General features: G+C 44.4%; 1 protein-coding gene across 1 annotated transcript; it reads right to left on the bottom strand.

The window, feature by feature from the left end:
* Positions 1-2,789: 2,789 nt before the first annotated feature.
* Positions 2,790-4,783, bottom strand: LOC146653394 (uncharacterized). Its single transcript, XM_085380913.1, has 4 exons — positions 4,710-4,783; positions 4,423-4,578; positions 3,573-3,665; positions 2,790-3,204 (listed from the first exon to the last, which is right to left on the bottom strand). The coding sequence occupies exons 1-4, from the start codon at positions 4,716-4,718 to the stop codon at positions 2,884-2,886; spliced, it is 579 nt and encodes a 192-aa protein (XP_085237039.1). The 5' UTR covers positions 4,719-4,783; the 3' UTR covers positions 2,790-2,883.
* Positions 4,784-19,230: the final 14,447 nt, after the last annotated feature.

Raw genomic sequence — 19,230 nt, 5'->3', positions numbered from 1 at the left:
TGATGGTGGAGGGCAGAAGTGTGGAAGGAGCTCTGTGTGCATTGTTTAACACAAAGTGTTCATCATAGAACAGGAACACAGGAAGGATTATAGGTTTAGCCACGGCCTCTCACCAGCTGCCATTTTTCTGCAATGAGAGCGGCTCAAAAAGAAGATGACACGACTGACCAAAGAGGTGATGAACCGTCTTTGTGCTTTTCAGCAGTGACCCAGATATCTAAGGTTTGGGACAAACCAAAGACTAACTTTCAACCAGCTGAACTGATTGCATCGTGAAATTCACATTAGGTGAAAAACTGAAAAAAGTGTGACTGACAGAGTGAGTGTCGATCAGCATGTACCTACAGAAAAATCCATATTTTTCTTTGGTGGACAAAGATAAAGGAATAAGCTAAGAAACAGTTTGGAGTGAATATAAAGTATTTTAACATCATATGTTGTCACGTGTTAGTTAAATACTGGACAACAGTCTGTTGTTAGAGAAGCAAATAACTTTAACAAATTCTAAACATGGCACATACGCTCTTTCATGATCACTGTTTTGATAAAAACCTGTTATTTGAACATCAAAGACTGCAGACAAATTTAACACGACTGCTGACAAAGGCAACAAACATATGGTTCACCACATCTCTGACCATAAAAAAGTGGACATTAAAAGTTTTAAATTACTGGAGTTTATTTAAATACTATTGTTCAGTTATTTAATAACAATACTGAATATGGGTGGAGCATCATATTTACCTGGGTCTGAAGAAGAACTGCAGAGGTGTCTCAGATGAACGGTGGGACATCTTCAAGAAATGTAAAGAAGTCCAGTCGCTTTTCCTTCCAAGCTTCCAAGATGCCGATGCCCTGACACGCCCACTGGAGTCTGATATTTAAATGTGGATAAAAATGTAAAAAGTTATTTGAGTGCTTGATGAGAATTATCCTTCCACTTACCAGGGTGAGGGTAGAACACAAGGAACACACGGATGGAACAACTAATTTATGTTCTTAGACACTGGAACCAATAACCTAAGAGCTCCCACAGCCCGCTCTCCCCCAGTGCAGTGACAGGTATCACAATACTGCCAACTATTGTGACACCCCAACAGGGGTGGCTGTTGCTCAGGTGGTAGAGCAGGTCATCTACTGATTGGAAGGTTGGTGGTTTGATTCCTGGCTCCCCCTAGTCTGCATGCCAAATATCCTTGGGCAAGATATTTACTCCAAATTGTTCTTCGATGCAATTTGGAGTGTGAATATTACTTAGAAAGCACTTAGAACAATGTGCTTGGGTGAATGCACAAGTTGCGTAAAGCGCTTTGAGTGCTCAGAAGAGTAGAAAAGCGCTATATAAGAACCAGTCCACTTACCTATTTAGCTGCACTAAAATCACCTGGTATTTTCATACTATCTGAATGACACAAAATGATTATATTTCAGTTTGTTTGGGCCTTTCGTCCACGCGTAAACGGCATAAATCACTGAAAACTGAGATTTTTTAAAACTCCATCCAGGTTGGAGATTTGCGTTTACGTGTGGACAAGGAATACAGAGTTCGACACGCAACGTCAAAGGTATGTGCCTTTTTTCATGCCACGCTGTGCGCCACGTTATTGCTTACATGAGATGAATTTCTAAAATGGCAGAAAATACTGTTAATCTGACTATCTTCAGGTTTTACACACTTACATTTACACACACAGTTACTGTCCCTCCATTTCGAAAGGCAGAGGCGTCACGGTGTGATTATTTTACGTGTAGTTGTGTTTTTTTCCTGTATAATAATATTCAACTTTGCTATCATTTTTCAAAAAATGTCTCTCTGTGCAAAATGGGTTTAAAAACATAAACAGCTGTGGGATACTGTTAGTCCGTGATTTGTACAGGGGGAACAAATCGTGGCAGGATCAGCCTGATGTTATTTGTGTCACAGATTATTAGGCAGAGGACTCACTCGCAGGACTCTGAAGTTTAGAGAGAAGGTGAGGGTTTATTTACAGTGTGGCACCAAGTGAGAATATCTACATATATACACTGTAAAAAGAATAACCCTATTCAAATAAAAAAAAAATTGATGTCCAATTGTCACATCCAAAATATTTGACTTCATAGAATCCAAATTGAGTCACTTGATATGACCTGATACTTTTATGTTGATATAAACAATATTACTAGACTTGACTGAAACTTTAAATTTTGCATTGATCCAAATTGATTTTTTTTTCTTTTTTTACATAGAACCATATTTTAATTATTGAACCAAGCTAATATGTTGAAATTTAACCAACCTAATGTATTCACATCGAACCAAATTAACATGAACTAATATGTTTGTGTTGAAGCCAGGTACATATATTCAAACTATATTTTTTACATTTCATTTTATTTCAGTTCAAAAATGCTCTGCATTTCCTATAAAAAACAAGACAATTGGCCAACCAATTGTTTCAAAATTATTTATTGTTCCAAACCATTTTAACTATAATCAATACAGTGGATTAGTAATATACAGATTTAGTGCTACGGCAGAAATGATTAGAGAAATGTTTGTTTTATAAAACCTGCAACCTTTTGAAAACCAGTATAAAACCTGCAATCGTTTTAGAACTGGTATAAAACCTGCAACCTGTCTAAAACTGGCATAAAACCATTATAAAAACTCTTTTTAAACCAATTTGCAAGTACTCAAAAATGTTTATATGTGCACTGTGCCTGTACAATGTAAAAAAAAATCTACACATGTATCAATGAAATCAACTTAAATCTCCCTTTCAAATGGGTGTTCTTATAATTTTTGAATGTAGAATACCACTGCAGGCCAACCAAGCAAAATAACCAAGCACACATGCACATGCATGTGCACATACACATCCACACATGCATGCAAACACACTACTGTGCAGTGTTAAGTTCACAATTAAGTTTGCGAATCTTAGAGGTCATCTTGTTAAAGTCAAGCTCCATCATAATCTTTTGAAGAGCCTCAAAGGTGAACCTGAATCCTCGTGGATATTCCATATTAAGAGCATAACAGAGTCCAAACACCATTGCCACTCCAGCTGCCACAGAAGGCAACTCATTCAGGACTTCCACACCATCAATGATTATCCCGATGTCTCGAGGCTGATGTAGGAGGCTTGAGTTGTCCCTGAAGACGAAGAGTGCCATGGTGGTACTCTGCAGCTCTTCCTCAGCTTCATCTTTCTGGGATATCTTGAGGTAAAATATGGAACAAAATGTACAAGTGAAGAACTGAAGTCTGGCACACCTGATAAATCTTTGACCATAATAAACTACTATTTTGATAGTTATTTGGTCACAGACTATTAGAACAATTATTTGACTAATCAGATTGTGAATTGCATAATCATTAAATTAAATCAATGGTGGAATATTTTCATAAATGTTCCACAAAGCCCAAGAAAAAAAAGAAAGAAAACAATACAGAACCCTAAGATATTAACTTGATGAGTTGATTAATCGTTGCTGTCCTACATTAATCACTGCATTTAATAGCAGAGTTGTCAAATTTACATCAAGAGACTGCATCTCATGTAGAGACAGAACAGATATGGACATACCATGTATTCTTTTATCAAGTCCTCAACATGTTCTCCAAGGTAGATAATGAGAGATTTAAGTATACACTCCATCCTAATGTCAGCATCAGCATCCTGCAGGAACAGTTAAAATTGTTACTATGCAATATGGAGAGTATGCGTGAGAGGAATTTTTTTTCACCTCTCTATCCTCATGAGGTGACTAATGCCCCTTTTCCACCGACAAATCGGCACGGTGCGCTTGAGAGCAGTTCAGTTTAGTGCGGATGAACTTGCTTGTTGCGGTGGAAACATAAAGCGGACGTAACTGGGAACAGGGGCGAACCCATCTGGCTATGAAAAGTCGCGCGCAAAAGTCTTTGTCCGCAACGTCACAGCCCGAAGAACAACAACAATCGTGATATATGTGTGTTTTTGTACTTTGCTCTGTCTGTGGTTCATTTTGATTGGTTTGATTTTTGGTTCTTGTGGAGGAAGTCGCCATGGTCCAAAGTCAATGGAGTATGGTTGCTGGGAGTTTTTTTTAAAGCCTTTTGTGGGAGCGCTTCTATATCACATCACGTGGGCACCACACACACCCGGGCCAATCAGGTGTAAAGGCGGTGGAAAAGTGTCTGCAGGGGGCTAAAGTGAACTGAGCCACACCGTGTTCTGTCGGTGGAAAAGTGGCATATGCTTTCTTGTCCCTAAATAAAAGTTTATACGTATATATGTATGTATAAATGTATAAAGCCCACACTTCCTTTCAACATTTTAAAAGGTCACAGCCATAATCACTGACGTTACCAAAATAAAACTGTAACAGGATACAAATTCTCATTAGATACAGGGGTTAAAATGCTAACTTAATAGTTAATTATATACACCCTACCTGATCAAGAAACTCTAGGATTATGGCAGTTTTTTCTTTGGTTGTCCCTCCTTTCTTTCTGATTATTTTAAGTAGCTGTGGGGAGTGCTTGTCCAGCTGGGCCATGAATCTGGTTAGCAGGGGAACTGCAGTAACCCGCAGAAACTCTGCATTAATCTGTACATGAGTAGACAGTGTACAATACATTTTTTTAAAGACCAACTTCCAACAAGAAAAAGTCAAAACATATATTTCCTATTTCCAAACTATGATAAAAGGCATTAGTACAAAAAAAGTTAAAGTTATACCTCTTCCATCTGAAATAGACCTGGCCATCTTTCCAAGAGGTTCTTGATGTCAGGCTTCTTATCCACAACCTCTTTCCTCCTGAATTCAAAGGTCCTGGCCATCAACACACAGATATTTATATGAAGAGAGACAGAGACAAACGTGCGCGCACAAACACAAGCTTGTGTCTAGAAACCGCGAGCTCACCAGAAAAATTCAAACGAAGCGGAGCACGGAGTTATACTATGAATGTTATGAACTATGAACTTATGCTAGCTAGCTGTATCCACCACCGATGCATCGTGGTAACGCTAGCCAGTTAGTATACTGGTAAAAAACGGCTTTTTGCCTAACTTGCATTCCCGACTGTGATGGTCGGTTGCTGGTAACCAGTTCTAACGTCGCGCCGGATAGCTAGCTAGCTTGTAGCTAGCAGCTACAATCATGCAAAAATTGGGGGTGGCTGTCGACCCAGCTTAAATGGGGTTATTTTCTGCAATTTTGGCAATACAAATTATAAAAGCTTTTGTAACACACTTGGCTTTACTTACGTTTATTTTCAGATGAAATTAATCAAAGATGTGACATGATGTTTCCAGCAGCCATGCAGAATAAAAATGGGTCCCGGTCTATTTCTGGTGGGCGTTTTCAAGTGCAAATCACTTTGACTCAAATTAAAGATATTATCTGTTCAACATGAAAAGAAATATATGTTTTGAGAGAAATCAAAAACTTTGCGTTGTGTCCTTTGTACAGATATTTAGTTTCATCCAAATCAAAAGTGGTATTTTAAAATGCAAAAAGAAAGGGTTTCACAATCAAATCAATGATTTTATTCTGTTTTGAATGGCACTTATTAGATTGAATGAATGACTGCATGTTAGACTTTTTTCAGTGTACAGTGAGACAGATAACACGGGGCTCCAGGGGGTGGAGGGGAGTCCGAGGGGAAGGTCCAAGGCGGGGTACATACTAGAGATGGCACGATACCACTTTTTTTATGTCCGATACCGATATCATAAATTTGGATATCTGCCGATACCGATATGAATCCGATATAGTGTTTTTTAATCAACAAAACTGTTTTTTAAATATCTTGCTGCATTTTGTATAAGTTCATACTCAAGTTTAAAACAACAACTACACTAAAGCTATTCTGTTATACCTGTATGCAAAAAAAAATATTTCATAGTTCAGCAACACTGATCAATCTAATAAACTTAAACCTACACCATCCTCCCTATTCTGGTATTTTAAAGAGTACTTAGCGTAAATATTAAGCAACCTAACTAATAGGGTTCCAACTCCCAGCAACAACAAAAATAAATAAATAAAAAAATAGGGAACCACCCCTCACGCTCCACCTCATGATGCTTAATCGACGTAATCAACCTTAATTTGATGCAGTGTGGAAAAAAATGCACAGAAATCAATTATTTTTCAAGAAATATTAAATAGATTCAACATCTTTCTTCAACAAAATTTCAGACTGCACAGATAGTACCTTCCCAAAGGAAAAAGTACTATAGCTTACTAGGGTATATATATATTAGACTTAACTCATTCACTGCCAGCCATTGGCAGTGAATGAGTTAAACCCATTGACTCATTCACTGCAATTGACGGCTATAGACGTCAATGGCAGTGAATGAGTTAATAGTCACTATATACAGTAATTGACTTCTATTCCTTTTACATCAGATTAAAACTTTGGGTGTAAGATTTGGATAATTATTTATTAAAAGCTCGACATTCTAAATGAGAATAAGAAAGAAAAGTATGTCTTTGTGCCCCCTTTTCCCTGTTAATGCCCTATCGGCCCCCCTGGCTAAACTTTGCTAGATCCGCCCCTGCACAGTTACCAGCGTCAGCTACGTAGAAAAAGATCCTCGAGTAGAAAGTAATATTAAATAAATTCTAACAACAGCTGATCAAGCTTAAACGTGCTGCTGTTGTTCAGCCGCTGGTTTCCTCTTTCTGGTGCAAAGTGGGCCAAAAACAAACTAGAGACACGGACTCGCGACAGAAAAGCCGATCGGCTGATCATTAAGCAGTTTCATGATTGAAGTAGCAGCAAGAAGAGGCAGTCGCTCCATATATCGCTTGTTAAGCTTAACGCAGGAATGCTTTACATTCAGAGATGGACTTACACACTTGCTTTACTTCTCTCGGGGATAACTTTGTCGGAGATGAAATGCCGGGTTGCTAGCGAAGCTCCAAATGCTATCCAGACCACCGACAGGTCCCGCATGCCACAGCCGCTCTACCACGTGATGCATACTGCTCCGAGTGCTAACGTTCTGAGGTGAGTTACGGCGTGTTGCAAGTTTTGTGAGGTGCTTTCGTGATATTTAATGGATCGGATTACATTTTTTATTTTTCTCCGATATCCGATCCAGTAATTTAGGTCAGTATCGGACCGATACCGATACGTAATATCGGATCGGTCCATCTCTAGTACATACGCTCCTCTTCAACTTAATCCACAACTCACTCTGAATGTCCACTCCAAAATGCTCACGCTCACTCACACACATCCACAGAAATCCAGATGGGCAGGGAATCTAGAAGGCCTGTACAGAGAGAAAAACAACGTTAGGAGGAAACTCTAGGTGATCACAAGGAATACTTCCAAAGGCTAGGCTACACTATGGCTAGGTAATGTGACGATCCAGCGAGGAAGCAGCCTCTCTTGCCATCTTAAGTAGTCTGCCAGGATCAGTGTGAATGAGCCACAGGTGTGTGTTCAAGGCGGGTTCAGAGGCAGGGAATCAAGGTCCAGTTCCGCCCTGGTGGGAGAGGCGAAGACAAAAAACACACACACCACGACCTCTCCAGACCTTGAGAACCATGACAATTTGTATCCTGCTGTAACTTTACTGTATAAAGCTAACATCTCTAAAATGTCAGGAGCAGTTAGTCATTACAACAAGTGTTTGTTAAGTAAAAATCAAGAATGTGCGATACTGTTTGTCCATAATTTGTGCTCTGCGCCCCCCACTTTGGGAACCTCTGCTTTAAACCGTCTTCTGGATCGATCTTGTCATGGTCCTGGGTCATTTTGACCCAGCGTTTTGTGTTTCCTTGAAGTTCATTTTTGTGCCTTGTGTTTATTCTGATTTTGTACTAGTTTAGGGTTGAACCTGAAGTTTGGTGTACATTCAGCCCTACCTGTGTCTGACCTTGGTGCTCTGTTCATGTCCCCGTGTTGTGTTGTAAATCAGTCTGTGTGTTTCCTGCTTTACTTTGAAGGCTCGTGTTCTGGATTTCGTGTTCTATTCTGAAGGTCTGTGTCTGTTGTCATTGTGTTCAGCTTGTGTCCTCCAGTCATCATGTGTATTCAGATCAGCTGTTCTTCCCTCCTGTGTGTGATTACCTGATTACCTTGTGTGTGTGTGTGTGTGTGTGTGTGTGTGTATATTTAGTGGGTGTCGGTCTGTGTTCGTGGTCGGCTCGTCTGCGTTCATCTGCGTTCATCTGCGTTTTTGTTATCCTCCGTCAGTCTGCGTCTCTCTGCCTTTCACCCCGTGTCCTGAGGATTTCTAGTTGCTCTTTAGTTTTCCCAGTTTAGGTTTCCGTTAGTATGTCTCACGATTCGTTGCCTGTTTCTGCCACTGCCACCTTGTAAATAAACGTCACTCGAATCATCAGTCACTGCCGCATTTTGGGTCCTCCTTTTCCTCCACACCACACGGCTCACTCCGCCAGCCGTGACAGATCTAGCCCAGTTTACCTCCCAGGTTTACATGGTTATCTCTTACTCTGTCCAGGCTAGACCTCACCTGGTGCCCAGTATCAGCTGAGATAGACCTCTATGAAAACAATAAGCTGTTTAAAAAGGCTGACGGGAGGTGAAAACTCCCTGTGCCAAATGTCCAGATTTACTTGTTTGGATCATAGGGCTATTAAGGTGGTAACAGGGTAATCTCTGGACCTGCGCAAAGCAGCTACAATCAAAAGACGGCATAATGTCCTATAATTCAACCTGTTACTGTGTGTGACAAAATGAAAGTAGATGACTTATCATACTATTAACTAACTGTGGCTTAACTATTAAAGGTTTGTCTTACAACTCAGTCCTGTGCTTAAATATCTGTCTCAGTCCTGCTGAGACACAGGGACAATATTCCAGAATCAACATGCATCTAACTACAGATGGACTTTTGACGAAAACGACATAAAAGTGTTTTTTCAATATCTGGCTGTCACAATATAAACTTGGGATGTAGGAAATGAAAGCAACACTTTGTGTGTGTGTGTGTGTGTGTGTGTGTGTGTGTGTGTGTGTGTGTGTGTGTGTGTGTGTGTGTGTGTGTGTGTGTGTGTGTGTGTGTCGTGCACGCAGACAGCCAGGATTGGGAATGCTGTGTGTGGTAGCCTCCTTTGATCTCACCGTCTCCCTTGTCCGATTTCAAAAGAATCCTCTAAGAAGAAAAGTGTGTGTGCTGGAGGGGAAGGAAAAATGTAGGGGGGAGGAAGAAGAAGAGGACAAGGGAGGGGAAAGGGGTGAGGATCACTGAAGTGTGAAGAGGGTGCGACTTTCTCCCACATTGCTCTCTCACTCTAAGAATGCTATTATGTCTGTGGAAAGTGGTCCCTCTCTCTCAGTTTCTTAATATAGGAAGCTGCTTTGCAGCCAGAACAAGCCAAGCGAAGCAGCATTGTCTAGGGAGAGGATTTGGTGGATGTGAAACTATACCTCCGTATAGCTCCGCTGCTTATAGCTGCAGGCGCTATAGGAGCTCTAATGGTACACACGGAGGCACCAATGAGATGGCTTTCACAGGCCAATACTGAGTCACTTGTGTTGACCAGAGTAACACAATAGGTTTAAATTTCAGAATGTTGTCTGTTATAAAGGCATCTAAAGAGTTTGCTGTTTGTGTTCACCTACCCCAAGCAGCAACCTTAGCATGTTAGCAGGTTAGTTTAAAGCCCGGTTGAGGTTAGGAGCCACTCTATAACCTCACATGCTGATTTCCATATTTGGGTCTGTTGTGGTCTGTTCTGCGGCTTTCTTATTTTCTGTTAAATGGATTCTGTTACTGTGCTGGATGCTCCTATTAAACACGGACAATGTTTCAGTAGTGAGGTCAACTTCTGTACAGAAGCCAAAAGCTCAGGCTTCACACTGATCTGAATTCTTGGTTACAGACAGTTTTTCAACCCTGCTTAAAAAAATGAAAAGAACATTATAATCAATCATGGTATTGATCACCAGAATCAGAGGGGGGCGTTAATCGGTTTCAGCTGTTTTGTGTTTATGAAAGCAACAACGAGACAACAGGAAGGTTTTACAGGTGAAGGACACTGACATTTTCCCTCTTCTTCTTTTCTGACCATTTTTTTTCACTAGTTTTGCATTTGGCTACGGTCAGGGTCACTACTGGTGCCATGAGGGAACACCTGGACCCTACAGAGGTTGTACACATGTCAATCATCAATATTTGCCATTGCCAGACGGTTTGCTGTGTTTCCCTTTGCTTTTCACTGATGAGAGCAGGTTCACTCTGAGCACATGTGACAGATGCAAAAGGGTCTGAATGAGTCATGGAGAACATTAGAAACGGTGTTCAGCATGAGCAGTTTGGGTCAGGGATGGTTCTGGTTAGACATATCCATGGAGGTGCATACAGACTTCTACAGGCTAGGCATCGGCACCCTGACTGCCATCAGATATCAGAATCAAATCCAATGACCCACTGTCAGACCCTGCTCTGGTGAAGTGGGTCCTGGTCTCGTACTGGTGCACGGCAATGCCCGGCCACATGTGGTGAGAACATACAGTCAGTTTCCAGAGGATCAGGGAACTGATACCACTGAGTGGTCGCCACATTCGCCTGACCTAAATCCAATAGAATACATCTTCCAAAAGTCCATCTGACGACACCATGTTACACCTCAGACTGTCTAGGTGCTCAGTAATGCCCGGTCCAGATCTATTCAATTCAATTCAGTTTTATTTATATAGCGCCAAAATACAACAACAGTCACCTCAAGGTGCTTTATATTGTACAATAATACATACAGAGAAAAACCCAACAATCATATGATTCCCTATGAGCAAGCACTTTGGCGACAGTGAGAAGGAAAAACTCCCTTTTAACAGGAAGAAACCTCCGGCAGAACCAGGCTCAGGGAGGGGCGGGGCCATCTGCTGCGACCGGGAGGAAGATCTAGGAGGAGATCCCCCTATTGTCTCATTAAGACAAACTCTGACGTTGTCATAAAATTACCACTTTGAGTTGCTGCAAGGAAATTTTGGCAAAATGGACTAGCCTGCCATTTTATTCATTGAGTAACTTTCATTTATGGGGTCCTTGAATTTAACCCTGTTTAGGTTGATAAATTTAATTTCCATCAAGCGATATGGCATCCAACATATTACCCAGTCCATATAAGTACAGCTATCCAGCATGATTTTTCTTCTGTTGAGATCTTAAAGTGTGCCTTTAATTTTTTTCATCATTGTATTCTTGGATCTGTTTATCTAACACAGTGGATATTCTTACACAGGTAAACATCCATATGGAAACTTTAAGAAGGGGTAAATGAAAATTTACAGTAAGAAGATAAAAAGTAGCTCTTTGAAGGACATTTGTACCAGCTGATTTTGTGCAAAGCTAACTGAACCTTGTACTATATTAATATAATAATATGGAGGCATGTGACACATGACACAGGAGCTCTAGTTTTACACTCCAACTTTATTCACCTCCAAACATGAACTGAGCATATTGCGCCCAAACACAGCAGAACCCTTCCTCCCAGCTTGGGTGTGAGCCCTCTAGTGGGTCGCCACACATGCCTCCCCCCCCAAAACACCCAAACAAACAGTCCACTAGTCCAGGACCCGGGGCTTAATCAAAACATCCAGAACGGCTGAAACGGGGAGTCTGAGAACTGGCTGTGGGTTCACCAGGCCAGGAAAGACAGGCCAAACCCTCCGCTGGCTGGACGAGCGACGGCTCTCAGAGGGAGGGTCAGAGTCCAACGTCCTGGTAGCAGGTGGGCTGCCGCGGCGGGGGGCACGGGCCAGCACCACAGGAGCTTCCTTCCAAAACAAAATGCTTGGGACCTGGTGCACGCCGAACAAAAATGAAAGGCGAAGATTCCAACGACCGCGGAACAAAAATATCTGGCAGGCAGTGGTGCACGGGGCCAGGGACAGAAAAGGGGCCTCCAGGGGAGCGTAGAGCTGGCACCGCATCCCCAGGCAAAAATTCCCCGGGGACGCGGAGGAGTTGCCCAAGGACCAGTTCAGCAGGAGAAACCCTGAGGTCCTCCTTAACTGCGCTGCGCAATCCCAACAAAACCCAAGGCAGATGGTCGACCCAGTTACCACTCGTTAAGGAAGCACGGACCGCGGCCTTGAGCGACCGGTGAAACCGCTCGCACATCCAGTTAGCCTACGGGTGGTATGCCGTGGTGTGGTGGACCTTGACCCCCAGACCGTCAGCCATGGTGGACCAAAGTTCCGACACAAACTGAGGGCCTCTGTCTGAGGTAATGTCAACGGGGGGACCAAAACGCAAAACCCACGCAGACACGAACACCCTGGCCACCACCTCAGCCATCGTGGAAGCCAGAGGAACTGCCTCTGGCCACCTGGTGGTGCGATCCACCACAGGCAAAAGGCATGTGAAACCCTGCAACTGTGGGAGCGGTCCGACCAAATCATGCACATGGTCGAAACGCCTACGAGGTACGCAGAAAGGTTCGAGGGGCACCTGAGTGTGCCTGTGGACCTTCGAGCGTTGGCAAGGAAAACATGCAGCAGCCCAACTCTTTACCGCTTTCCGCATGCCCGGCCAAACGAACTTGTCACTGACCAGCTTGACCAAAGACCGGGTGAAAGAGAGCATGGATGGAGTTGAAAACACGACGGCGGCACGAAAGGGTAACGACGGGGCGCAGGCAACCCATAGACACGTCGCACAGCAAACGCAGACCGCCATCCCACACCGGCGTGTCTTCCAGCACGAGGCCCGTCTGTGAGGACCGAAGGGCGAGGACATTCAGGTCGGTGCTCTGCTGACATACACTGGGGATACCAGTGCACGGGACAGGCAATCAGCGACCTGGTTGGACTTACCAGCCACGTGCTGAATGTCTGTAGTAAACTCTGATATTGCCGCCAACTGACGCTGCTGGCGCGCGCTCCCAGGATCAGAAACCTTGGACATGTCAAACGTCAGAGGCTTATGGTCAACGTATGTGGTAAAATTGTGGCCCTCGAGGAAAAATCGAAAATGTTGCATCGCGAGATGCAGAGCCAACAACTCTCTGTCGAAAACACTGTACTTGCGCTCAGCGTCTTGGAGCGTGCAACTGAAAAAGGCGAGGGGCTGCTAGATGCCGGAGACGTGCTGTTCCAACAATGGCGCACACCGCTACATCCGACAAATCGGTGGTCAATGCGATCTCCGCTGACGGGAACAGATGGACCAGCAGAGCAGTGTTGGCCAACGCCGACTTTGCCGTGGAAAACGCACGGAGGGGGTCAGGGGACCAGTCAATGGGGTCTTTTGCCGTTTTACCTTTTAAAGCAGCATGGAGCGGTTGTAACTGGTGAGCAGCCCGGGGAAGGAAACGATTATAAAAATTGACCATCCCCAGGAACTCCTGCAATGCTTTAACTGAGGCGGGACACGGAAAAGCTGCGACGGCTTGGACCCTGTCCGGCAACGGGACCACGCCGTCAGCGGAGATGCGGTGCCCCAGGAAATCCAGGACCGGCAAACCAAACTGGCACTTTGACAGGCTGATGATCAGGCCGTGCTCTGCTAAACACTGGAAAACCTGGCACAGATGAGATTCGTGCTGGCCTGCCGAGTTGCTGGCCACCAATATGTCGTCCAGGTAGACGAAAATGAAAGGAGTCCATAAGTCGCTGAAAGGTCTGGGTGGCACCTTTCAACCCAAACGGCATGCGCAGAAACTCAAACAAACCAAAGGGGGTGATGACAGCGGTTTTCAGAACCAGAAACAGTCCACCAGAAAACAGCTCCCGGAGCGTGAGTCTTCAATGAAGAGCAGCCTTTCCATATCGTCAGCAACTGGGGCCACCGCGAAACGGTTCCTGCCGTCAGTGCCAGCTCATTCGCTCCGGAGAAGGCTGGTGGGGGTGTCGCCGGTGGATCCACGTCCGGGGCGTGCACTCCAAACGTGCGGGAGACCAGCACCTCTTCAGCCAGGGAGCGGTACTCCTGCGTCGCTGGAAACGGGGAGTTGGCGAGGCCGGTTCTCACAGCGACAGGCAGTTGTCTGAGAAAGAGATGGACGAAAAGGAATCCCCCGTCATCCGAACTGAGCAAGGACAACATGTTTTCCACGAGTTCAAGAGCTGTGCCTCTGCCCAGCCCAGAGAAGGAGAGAAGCTTCTCGGCTTGCTCTGCCCTGAAGAGGGTGTATCGCCGCAGTATTAGGTCCTTAAGGGCGACGTATTTCCCTTGCACGGGCGGGTCTCGGAGGAGCGCCATCGCACGGCAGGTGGCTAGCGGGTCAAGTGATACCACCACATGACATGATGAAATTTCATGTCATCTTTAGTGCCAACTTTATTCACCTCCAAACATGAACTGAGCATATTGCGCCCAAACACAGCAGAACCCTTCCTCCCAGCTTGGGTGTGAGTGGAGCCCTCTAGTGGGTCGCCACAATTAAATCTTATTAGTACATGGGAATACAAACTTTATTTCAGAGTAAATTACAGGATAGCTGAGTATATTATTACTTTCTGGATACCACCTTCATGTCTTTCCAGTTAATGTAAACAGGCCAGTGATGACAGCTTCACTTCCAGTTATTCTTCCTACAACTATCTAAGATTAACAACAGATTTCAAATGTTTGTTTTGTTTCTCACTGTTATTGAAAAATTGTTAAAATATAATAATAATTTATATGAAGCTGCATACTGAATATGGAAAAAACACTGAGGAAACATTATGGCACCTTTCCGTGTGCCACCAAACACCAACATAAGACACTTTAAGTAGTCTAATAAATGCAGTCCCTGTATATTAGACTGCCTCCAGCCTCCCCACTGGTTGATGGTTTGTCCTTTCCTGGAACAGCGTTGGTACATATTTGTCACTGCTAACTGGAAAATCTTCACCTTGCTGTTTTTGAGCTCCTGCCCGCTCATCAGTCTAAAAAGATTTGGTTCTCAGTGTTGCTTTTTCATCTAATACACTGACTAAAAAAGAACTGACTGTTAGTTTTCCATCAAATGGATGTCCATCCATCCATCCATCTTCATCCGCTTTATCCGAGGCCGGGTCGCGGGGGCAGCAGCCTAAGCAAAGAGGCCCAGACCTCCCTCTCCCCAGCCACCTCCTCCAGCTTATCCGGGGGAATACCAAGGCGTTCCCAGACCAGCCGAGAGATATAATCTCTCCAGCGTGTCCTGGGTCTGCCCCGGGGCCTCCTCCCGGTGGGACATACCTGGAACACCTCACCCAGGAGGCGCCCAGGGGGCATCCTTGTCAGATGCCCGAACCACCTCAGCTGGCTCCTTTCGATGTGGAGCAGCAGCTGCTCTACTCTGAGCCCCTCCCGGATGGCCGAACTTCTCACCCTATCTCTAAGGGAGAGGCCAGCCACCCTTCGGAGGAAGCTCATTTCTGCCGCTTGTATCCGCGATCTCGTTCTTTCGGTAACTACCCACAGCTCGTGGCCATAGGTGAGGGTAGGGACGTAGATCGACCGGTAAATTGAGAGCTTCGCTTTTACACTCAGCTCCCTCTTCACCCCGACGGACCGGTGCAGCGTCCGCATTACTGCAGCTGCAGCCCCAATCCGTCTGTCGATCTCCGGCTCCCTTCTCCCATCACTCGCGAACAAGACCCCGAGATACTTGAACTCCTCCACTTGGGGCAGGAACTCATCCCCGACCCGGAGTGGGCACTCCACCCTTTTCCGGCTGAGAACCATGGCCTCAGATTTGGAGGTGCTGATCCTCATTCCCGCTGCTTCACACTCGGCTGCGAACCGTTCCAGTGCGAGCTGGAGGCCCTCACCCGATGAAGCCAACAGAACCACATCATCCGCAAAAATCAGAGATGAGATTCTGAGGCCACCAAAGCGAAAGCCCTCCGCCACTTGGCTGCGCATAGAAATCCTGTCCATAAAAATTATGAACAGAACCGGAGACAAAGGGCAGCCCTGGCGGAGCCCATCACCCACCGGGAACGAGTCCGACTTATTGCCGGCAATGCGAACCATGCTCTTGCAACGGTTGTATAGGGATCAAATGGCCCGTAGCAATGGGCCAGACACCCCATACTCCCGCAACACCTCCCACAGGACACCCCGAGGGACACGGTCGAATGCCTTCTCCAAGTCCACAAAACACATGTAGACTGGTTGGGCAAACTCCCATGCACCCTCAAGTATCCTCGAGAGGATAAAGAGCTGGTCCAGTTCAAATGGATGTGTTGTGAAATAATTAACTTTCTTTACACCATCAGAGGTCAGATTCATTTAGCTCATCATTAGGTGTACACAGCTTTTCACAGTGTTTCCTTACTGCTGCATTTATCTGTATTTCCAGTATATTTCAAACACAGCATCACATGCAGACATTTTCTCAAAGCTGCTGGAGTGTCACAGTTATGCACATGGGACCCTTTGGTGGCAGGTTATGGTCAAAGGGAGATGAATCTATTGCTCCTGGGTCATTTTTAGTGCCTACACCCAACAAAGGAGGTCTTTAGTGACAAACTCTAACTACCAGGTGAAAGTTAAAGGAGTGAAAGTGAAAGTGAAGTGAAAATGAAATGACTCAATATCTTGATGGATGCTTATTCATCCAGGTTAGTCAATCCCAAAAGGTTGATTCTGTTCATCTAGATGATGATGGTGCTACATACTTTTGGGGTATCCCAGTGAAGGAACAATGGGCTGTGAGGTCAGTTCCTTGATCATTAATATGCAAAATGTCATGACCATTGCCCAACAACATGAGATCATTGATCAAAGTCCGTTGATCAATGGTCACTGAAAACACTAACACGTTTGGGTAATGACTCAATAGTAAATGTAAACAAAGTGCAAACACAAACAGGAAACAGACCACCGTGTCCTGCTTTATGCTACCTGTGAACCCCTGTGAAATGAGGACTATACTCACTTTGTTCATCCTGTCTTCCTTCTCTCACCCCAACTGGTTGCAACAGATGGCCTGTATTTTGTATAGCGCTTTTCTAGTCCCTAAGGACCCCAAAGCGCTTTACACAACCTGTCATCCACCCATTCACACACACATTCACACACTGGTGATGGCAAGCTACAATGTAGCCACAGCACCTTGAAGTGACAGTTGTTGTCATTTGACGCTCGACATGAAACTGACGAGAATGTCGGGCAGCATGACCTCTGATGGGCCGGGTGGTGGTGGAAGGATGGGAAGGAAAGTTAGACAAATGCATGAACTTTACATGAGGAACAGATGGCCCCGCCCCTCCCTGAGGCTGGTTCTGCTGGAGGTTTCTTCCTGTTAAAAGGGATTTTTTCCTTCCCACTGTCGCCAAAGTGCTTGCTCATAGGGGGTCATATGATTGTTGGGTTTTCTCTGTTGTATTATTGTAGGGTCTACCTTACAATATAAAGCACCTTGAAGTGACAGTTGTTGTCATTTGACACTCGACATGAAACTGACGAGAATGTCGGGCAGCATGACCTCTGATGGGCCGGGTGGTGGTGGAAGGATGGGAAGGAAAGTTAGACAAATGCATGAACTTTACATGAGGAAATTGTCAAGAGGATAAGTTGGGGGAAATTCACTTCTGAAACTATTATAATATGAAGCTCAGGTGCCTGTTTAAATCATGGTGTCCATTTGCCATTTATGTATTATTGTAGGATCTATGTTACAATATAAAGCACCTTGAGGCGACTGTTGTTGTGATTTGGCGCTGTATAAATAAAACTGCATTGAATTGAATTTGCGGCTATCATCTCTTGGTGATGAATGCTATTGTGACTGGTGTCTCAAGGACTGACCTGAGAAGACACTGTGTGTCCTCTCGGGCAAAGGGGCTCTGAGGAAGCAGTAGTATTTCTTCCTATAGAGTACACTTGTCTTTGGCACTGTGGACAAGTGTGTCAGTACAAAAGGTGTCAGATGTTTTGTATGTTTCTACGTTCCTGAACAATACCGGCGACTGTGATAAAATCCTGTGGTTTAAAATACAACATGAGTTTGTATTAAATAGGAAGCTGTCAGCTCAAGGCAGAAAGGTTGAACAGGACATGCTGGTGCATTTGAGAATAACCATGATCCTCGTAAAGCGTTTCCCTTAAAAGCGCTTTACGAAGACCTTTGTGAGGAAATGCAATTTTCAGCGCTTTCTCCTTCCCTCTCTCTTTTTCTTATTTTCACAGTCTGGCTCACAACAGCCAGATCAGAGCAGAGGCAGACCCAGCCAATAATAAGCCAGCAGCTGATACATATAGAGGAACAGTGGAGGAGGAGGAAATTACAGATCCTATCAGCTAAGTTCAAGAACATGCCTCCCCCCGCCCCCCGAATCCTTCCTTACCCTTGCTTTCCTTCTCTTTCTGTCTCACTCCCTGCCCCCCAGCCCCTTCCTGTGATTCTTTTTCACTGCTCTTATTTCTTCCACAGGCTGCTGCACAAACGACAGTCAGCAAGGTATGCAACTCTCCATTCACGGCTACTTGCAGGAGGTCCCTCACTTCAGATTGACCCTGCTGTTCATGGAATTTAAACGTACCCCTGGCAAAACTACCCAATCATCCAGCATCCCCAACTATAGCCTGTTGTCCCTGCCCGCTCCTTTCCTCCAACTCAAACGTTCCTCACACGGTGCACTATATAACTTCAGCCCCAGTAAAATTTGGACTCAAAATAACCTGGTGAAATCTCCATCAGCCAGGTTCTTGCCTGAGAGGACATGCATGCACTAAAAGAAATATAAAATACATATATGTTTATATTTAATTGGTATTCCACTTCTTGAAGTGACAGAGGGAATAAAGCCTCTAATGTACAGCTGAATTTTTACTGGCAACTGTGCTGGTATTTCCAAGTCCACTTGAACTTGAACAGTGTGCTATGTCTAAAAAAGACCTGCTTTTAAAGGTTGCTGCTTTTATATGTTTCAATTCAAACTAATTTTGTTAGAAAGGCTGATTCAAGTTAAAGACGTGCTGGGGTACAATGGGCATAGAGGCTCTCAGCGGAGAGCTGGATAGCAATGTGTGCATCGTGTGTGTGTGGTATAATGTGTGCTTTTGTTAAAGCTCGGCTTCAGCTTTGACAAAAGCGCTTTTACTTTTCCATCGTTCCTCTCAGCAGGCTAAAGAGCTACACACTTCTGTTGCACAGATCATTGCCTTATGGACAGGACAATATAAAAAAAATCGATATGAAAGTATAAACTTCTGTTTCAATCAGTGTGCGACTAATCAAATCGTTGATGAGGACTCGGCTACTTTGGTGTAATTTTTCAGTATGCGGTGCAGCCTTAAACACATCTTCAGCATCCTTCAAACAGATCCAACGAGATTATGG

Source organism: Rhamphochromis longiceps, linkage group LG14 (genome assembly GCF_057381845.1).
Source record: "Rhamphochromis longiceps isolate RC_006_pf linkage group LG14, R_longiceps_female_GT1.1, whole genome shotgun sequence".
Taxonomy (NCBI): Eukaryota; Metazoa; Chordata; class Actinopteri; order Cichliformes; family Cichlidae; genus Rhamphochromis; species Rhamphochromis longiceps.
The sequence above is the reverse complement of the archived record's forward strand: the minus strand, read 5'-3'. Positions and strand labels throughout refer to the sequence as shown.